The sequence below is a fragment of the Squalius cephalus genome (assembly GCF_949319135.1).
Source record: "Squalius cephalus genome assembly, chromosome: 2".
Lineage (NCBI taxonomy): Eukaryota > Metazoa > Chordata > Actinopteri > Cypriniformes > Leuciscidae > Squalius > Squalius cephalus.
Genome location: NC_137123.1, coordinates 16,584,990 through 16,592,307, shown reverse-complemented (window position 1 = coordinate 16,592,307; position 7,318 = coordinate 16,584,990). Strand labels below are relative to the sequence as shown.

Genomic DNA, 7,318 nt, shown 5'->3' with positions numbered 1-7,318 from the left:
CATTGTGCAGGTAATTGTTATTCTGTGACGGCGGTGATTACGTCCGCCGTGAGAGTCCCAGATTGCCGAGGGAAAAGCGTAGCACAATGATGCAAAAGAATCAGATCTGATTAAAAGCTTTAGTGCTATACAGACATTTGACAGGGTGGAAGGTCATTTTCGTTGACGTAGTCTAATTTAAATGTAGGGGACGTTAACTCTTTCAACACACATGCATTTCGAAATCTTTTAAAACACTGTTTAATATTACACTTATCTTGCGTACAAAATGAAGTAAACAGTAGAAATGAAGTTGTAAACAAAACATCAGACTGTACAGGAGTACAGCAGGTGTAACGCAGACATCAAATCCCTCTCCTTCAGTCCTGATCTTCAGCTAATCCACAGCTGCGAATGAAGGGTACTGGGCCAAAACACACAGACACTAGCCTACTGGCTCACACACACACAACACAACACATTACAGGTGAAGCTACATACATATCTGGTGACACTTTACAATAAGGATTTGTTTGTTAACATGTTAGTTAACAAGGCTAACAACACTTCTACAGCATTTATTAATCTTGATCTCAACATTTACAAATACGTGTTAAATTAAAGTAGTTAATGAATATTTTTATGAACTTACATGAACACAACTTTGTAAATGCTGTAAAAATATATTGCTCATTGTTAGTTCATGTTAGTTAATGCATTAACTAATGTTAACTAATGATGAAGCTTTATTGTAAAGTGTTGCTATATATATATATATATATATCCTTTCATTTGTACTATTCTCTAATAATAATATATAATTTCACATGTCTACAAATGGTTTCCAGTCCTTTTCTCTTCTCTTACTCCAACCACAAGGGCTTTTATAAGTACACAATAAAAATGATTAATTTTCTGTAAATAAATACAATAGTTTATACAATAATTCATTAATTTCTCTGATGTCATTATTAATGTCTCTGAACGCCGCATCATTGCTTAAAACATGACCGTAGGAAATTTTTACATCAACAGAAATGATCATTGTGTATGAATGATCATAAATGTCCTCAAGTCAACATGAAATCAAAACTGATTATTTACTTTCTTAATGCAAATTTATGGGTAGTTTGTGCATGATTCACTCCACGTTATTACAAAGAAAAAAATGCTTGTCACTGTAATGTTTATAAAAATAGATATATATAATTTGGTTCGCCTCCAAAATGATTTCAGCCATTTTTCAAAAATAAATTCACGTCCCGTTCTACATTGTTTCTCGTCGAATATCCTGTTTAATTTAGAAATGCATCACGGTGAAATGTGTTTGTGAGTCGCGTTTCATCTTGACTTTAAGGATGTACTTTAAGCTGACTTCAGTCAGGACTCCCCATCACTGAAGCTCGAAGCTCTGGACGCAGCTCAGCTTCCTCCACCATGTTTCTGAGAGCTGTTTGATTTTATCTGGGGTTTTTTCTCTCAGCGTAAGCATCCTCGGCTCCTCCGTGCGCCGCATGCTGGCCAAGATGGCGCCGTCGAACACTTCCTTGAGGTTCTTCTGCGTCAGTGCAGAGCACTCGGCAAACGTCCCGGCACCGATGCTCCGGGCGCACAGGCGGGCCTCGTCTCTGCTCACCGGTTTCTCCCGGACGCCTGCGAGTCGGATCAGCACCTGGACGTCCTCCTGCAGGTCGCACTGGGTGCCCACGAGGATGATGGGAACGCCGGGACAGAGGCGATGAACCTCAGGGGCCCAGCGGTCCATCACGCTCCTGAAGGAGGACGGGATAACCACGCTGTAGCAGAGCAGGAACACGTCAGCATCACGGTAACAGAGAGGACGAAGCCGATCAAACTCGTCCTGGTAAACATGAGAAAAAGAGTGTGAGTGAGTACTTAAGCCGAGCTTCGGGTTCAAGCCTTCTCCAAGGACAGCAAGCCAAGTTAGTTTACTATTAACCTTCAAGGCAGGCGAACTAGTGAACCACCTAAGTTGCAAGTGCTTTCATAACACAAGATATGCCAGTAAATATGCCAAACGATGAATTATAGCGGTGACATTTCATCAGCCAGATGTGGAAGCTCTAGGACTGTGTGCTGAACACATCACAGAGTCGATCTATGTGACAGTCGTACAAACATCTACAGGACTCAATCCTAAGAGAATCCAAGGATCTAAGTCTAACACTAGGTGGCGCTCATTGGTCACATCCTGTTGCTTACGTTTAGATGCTGATCCGCCGCCCCCCATTTCTGCCATTCAAAGCACAGAGAGAGAGAAAGACAAACCATCCATCAAGACAAACCGCTGATGCATAGATAGATAGATAGATAGATAGAACAATGGATGGATGGATGGATGGATAGATAGAATAATAAAACGATAGATAGATAGATAGATAGATAGATAGATAGATAGATAGATAGATAGATAGATAGATAGAATCATAAAATTATGGATGAATGGATGGATGGATAGAATAATAAAACGATGGATGGATGAGACAGACAGACAGACAGATATAGATAGATAGACAGATAGACAGACAGATATAGATAGACAGATAGATTGATAGATAGATAGATAGATAGAATCATAAAATTATGGATAGATAGATAGATAGATAGATAGATAGATAGATAGATAGATAGAATCATAAAATGATGGATGGATGGATGGATGGATGGATAGAATAATAAAACGATGGATGGATGAGACAGAGAGACAGACAGACAGACAGACAGACAGACAGACAGACAGATATAGATAGACAGATAGACAGATAGATAGATAGATAGATAGATAGATAGATAGATAGATAGAATCATAAAACGATGGATGGATGAGACAGACAGAGATAGACAGATAGATAGACAGACAGAGATAGACAGACAGACAGACAGACAGAGACAGACAGAGACAGACAGAAACAGACAGACAGACAGACAGAGATAGATAGATAGATAGATAGATAGACAGACAGATAGATAGATAGATAGATAGATAGATAGACAGACAGATAGATAGACAGACAGACAGAGATAGACAGATAGACAGACAGACAGAGATAGATAGATAGATAGATAGATAGATAGATAGATAGATAGATAGATAGATAGATAGACAGACAGACAGATAGATAGACAGACAGACAGAGATAGACAGATAGACAGACAGATAGATAGATAGATAGATAGATAGATAGATAGATAGATAGATAGATAGATAGATAGATAGTCACCTGTCCTGCCATGTCACACAGTTGGAGTTGCACTTGTCTCCCATCCACCACAACCCTTGCTAAGACAGTGAAACACTCATATGTTAATCAATTTGTATATAATAAATAATAAAGCTGAGCTAAAAGTATTAATGAGCTATTGCCAGGGAAAATATCAAGTATTCGATGGCAAAAAGTGCATGCTAGGTCTTATTCTAGCCTATATGTTTACTTATAACTGTAATATGAAACAACGTAAAAGAGATCAGGCGCGTGCACACTTCTAGAGTCAGTCAGGATGTGTGAAGGGGTTTTACCTGTGAAGTTGTCGAAGGCGGTGGGAATGTGTTCAGTCGGATATCCGTTAGTGGTGTAGCTGACGATCAGACTGGTTTTGCCCACCGCTCCATCCCCGACCAGCACACACTTGACCCGGTGCTCAGGTGCGTTGGAGGACGCCGGAGCGTCGCGCTGGAGCGTCGCTCGCGGTGGAACCGGAGGCGGGAGACCGTCTTCATTTACCGGCGCAGACTCATCCTGCGACGGCATCGCGTTTAACAAATGCAACTTTAGTGGCGCTGTCAAGACACGGTTTGTGTAAAAAAAAACCTGCTTTATTTACCATTCCTTCATCGCTAAATGATGGAGCGGAATCGCTCGCGCACCTGCTGTGTTCTTTCTCTCGCGCTCTCAAGTCAAGTTCGAGCGCGCGCACCCGCGCCAGGTTGATTGACAGACGAGCATCTGCTGCAGTAAGAGGATTAATACACGACACATGCGCTCAGTGTTGCGTTTCACTGAGCCTCACAGAACAGAGAAGTTCGAGGAAACAACAGAAAGGTACTTCTCCCTCTAAAATCAACACTTGTTTTGCGTTATAAAAGTAGCCCAACACACTAAAAGCACACCAAAAAGTAGGCTACTAGATAGATAGATAGATAGATAGATAGATAGATAGATAACATCAAAAGCGCAAATATCTCCTGAATAAAATATGAGGTCAAGTGATAAACGATGTGAAAGGTCAAGGATGCGGTGACGTGTGACAGGTCGTTGCTATGGGCAACCAAGACTTGCTCTAACCTGTATTGTATATATAAGTAAAAGACATGTGCGCGTTGATTCCCTCAAAAAGTGTCAACATTGTTAGTGGCACTATCAAAACCAGTGGCATGAGAACAAGTTTGTCATTGCAAAACTGTATCTTCACTCAAAGCAAACACTGATACTAATTTAGCCTACTTATTAAACCTGTTTTGACTTCATATCTGCTTCTCAATATCAACACGTTCAGTGATTATGATGAGAAATAGCAAGCTCATCCCTGTCTCTCCTCCATCTATCTTCTGGCTCCTCCTCACCTCTCTCTCTCTCTGTTCGCAGTGAATCTGCTGCCATCTGTCCGCCGTTCGCTCATGCACCACCAGAAGGCCTCAACATGTGCTGGTGTAAATGGAGAGCTCAACTTTCCCAGGACAGAGCTGACCCTGGCAGCCGCCCTCAAACACACACACACACACACACACACACACACACACACACACACACACACACACACACACACACACACACACACACACACACGCGTATATAACACCATCAAAGGCACCTCACGCCCCTGATCCCCGCACACACACACATACACACACACACATCATACACACACACACACACACACACACACACACACACACACACACACACACACACACACACACACTGGCTGAAAACACATTTGTTGACTACAAGTCCATCAAACAGCCGTCAGATCATGGCTAGATAAGAGCTGATATCAACACACACACCACACACACACACACTCACACACTCTCTCTCTCTCACACACACACACACACACACACACACACACTACTGCAGGTCCTGAGGGAAAGCATTGTGTGTGTAGAGACACATCTGCGTCAACACACACATTCAGACAGTGAATGTCATGAAAATATGCCCACATCATATTTCAACATAAAATTACGAGAGAACATGTGACTATATATTTATATTATATATTTTACATAATATTTTGCATAAAGAAGGAATCCTGTTTTAGGACTATTCAGATTTACATAATTACCGTAATGCAATATATAAATAAATAAAATAAATCTCATTACCATAATGCAAAAATACTATAAATCTCATTTCACAATAATGCAGTTTTTTATCTTATTCTCATTACTATGATGCAACATGTTAAAATATTATTTCAAAAATTTAAAGCATTTTATATTTATTTTATTCTGAATGAGGATTCTCATTAAATCCTCATAACTGTAATATAGTAATTTTTTTATGGTATTACAAAATTACATAGGCTAAATTAAAAGCAGATCAACCAACACTATCATCATGATACATAAATATTTTGCAACTCATTAAGTGATAAATTATTATTGTTTTTGCATATTAATTGTTTAATTACCATGAAAATAATGTCATAAAACATAATGGTTTTAAAATCAGGGTTCATTTTCTATATATATAAAATAATACATTTTATACACATTCTTAAACCGGTTCTCATTAATTGATTGGTTTACTCATCAATTTATTTATTTCTATATTTTTTTTTCATAATAATTGTTTAATTGTCATTTTAAAAAGGTAATAAAAAAAAATTTTCTTAAGATTTTGGGGTGAAATATGACATGGGCATTTTGTGACCGGTTTCCCATTAATTGGTTACTAATTAATTTATATATTAGTGTGTGTGTGTGTGTCTGTGTGTGTGTGTGTGTGTGTGTGTGTGTGTGTGTGTGTGTCTCTCTGTGTGTGTGTGTGTGTGTGTGTGTGTGTGTGTGTGTGTGTGTGTGTGTGTGTGTCTGTGTGTGTGTGTGTGTGTGTGTGTGTGTGTGTGTGTGTGTGTGTGTGTGTGTGTGTGTGTGTGTGTGTCTGTATGTGTGTGAGTGTGTGTGAGTGTGTGTGTGTGTGTGTGTATTATGGGAGGACTCTATCTTAATAGTCTCAGTGTGAAATAAGGGGCCGGCTCATCTCTCATCTGATGGGTAAAATGATTAGAAGAGGAAGGTCTCTGAGGAACACAGGACTCTAAGCTGGGGAGGGACGCTCGGACAGAGAGAGAGAGAGAGAGAGAGGTTCCCCAAAGAAAGAAAGAAAGAAAGAAAGGATGAGGGTGGGAGGGGAGGGATGAGAAAAGACATAGGGGATGCAGAGGGGCGCCAGGGCACAGCGATGTCACACACTTTTTTTGTGCCTCAGTCAACAGGCGTGTGCCATGATGTGTGTGTGTGTGTGTATGAAAGCACAGCCCTGCTGTCCAGCTTTAGTTCAGAGCATGGGAACCAACTGAACACACACTCCTAATGACCCGCGTGCTGCTTTTATTATATCAGTCACACACGTACACACACACACACACACACACACACACTCCTAATGACCCCTGTGCTGCCTTAATAACACACCAACAGGCGTCATTAGATTCATCCACACAATGGCATTATCACACAGATCTGCTTCTGCAGCAAGACAACAGAGACACATGTGTGTGTGTGTGTGTGTGTGTGTGTGTGTGTGTGTAATACACATGCAATATGCTTTTCTTTTTTTAGCTTTACATCAATGTTTTTTGTTCAGTCACCAAAACTAGAAGTTTTGTTTTATTAATGAGGTTGTTTTGCAGAGAATTGTTCATTTTGCGTTACCATCTCACTACCTTTTGTAAGAAATTATGCAAACTAGCAAGCCAAACATATTTACATTTACCTTTATTTAATTGTAATATATATATGCATATATGCATATATGTACATATATAATCACTTTACAGGAAATATACTTAAAATAAATCATTTAAAAAATTTTACATTAGCAGTGAACAATTTTAATTATGTTTGTCTTGCTAGTTTGCATACGTTTTTACAAAAAGTGGTGAGATGGTAAAGCAAAATGAACATTTCTCTGCATGCACACTCCCGGCTTAAACAATCATTTATGAACAATTTGTTTCAATGAGGTTCAATAAAATGTAATGTTTGAGCATCGTACAAAGATTTCAGCATCAAAAAAGCATTAAAGTCACTAAACGCGCATTAAACAAGTCCTCGTTCTCTATAAAGCTGAATAAATGACACCGTCGCTCTGGA

General features: G+C 39.6%; 1 protein-coding gene across 3 annotated transcripts; it reads right to left on the bottom strand.

The window, feature by feature from the left end:
• Nucleotides 1-236: 236 nt before the first annotated feature.
• Nucleotides 237-4,028, bottom strand: LOC307151972 (rho-related GTP-binding protein RhoU). Of its 3 annotated transcripts, none has more exons than XM_079860263.1 (4): nucleotides 3,823-4,028; nucleotides 3,518-3,737; nucleotides 3,222-3,280; nucleotides 237-1,840 (listed from the first exon to the last, which is right to left on the bottom strand). In XM_079860263.1, exons 1-4 carry the CDS (start codon nucleotides 3,823-3,825, stop codon nucleotides 1,373-1,375), a joined length of 750 nt encoding a protein of 249 aa, XP_079716389.1. In that variant the 5' UTR covers nucleotides 3,826-4,028; the 3' UTR covers nucleotides 237-1,372. The 3 variants fall into 3 exon arrangements, with proteins under 3 accessions (XP_079716389.1, XP_079716387.1, XP_079716388.1); XM_079860261.1 differs by lacking the exon at nucleotides 3,823-4,028 and adding an exon at nucleotides 2,203-2,232 and having other exon boundaries at nucleotides 3,518-3,773; XM_079860262.1 differs by lacking the exon at nucleotides 3,823-4,028 and having other exon boundaries at nucleotides 3,518-3,773.
• Between the last annotated feature and the right edge of the window lie 3,290 nt (nucleotides 4,029-7,318).

What these genes read in the sequence shown, in the direction of transcription:
- LOC307151972 (XM_079860261.1), bottom strand. Translation starts at nt 3,749, where the DNA reads ATGCCGTCGCAGGATGAGTCTGCGCCGGTAAATGAAGACGGTCTCCCG. An exon ending in CGCCTTCGACAACTTCACAG is followed by an intron (nt 3,281 to 3,517) that starts GTAAAACCCCTT and finishes TCACTGTCTTAG; the next exon opens with CAAGGGTTGTGGTGGATGGG. An exon ending in CGGCGGATCAGCATCTAAAC is followed by an intron (nt 1,841 to 2,202) that starts GTAAGCAACAGG and finishes CATGTTTACCAG; the next exon opens with GACGAGTTTGATCGGCTTCG.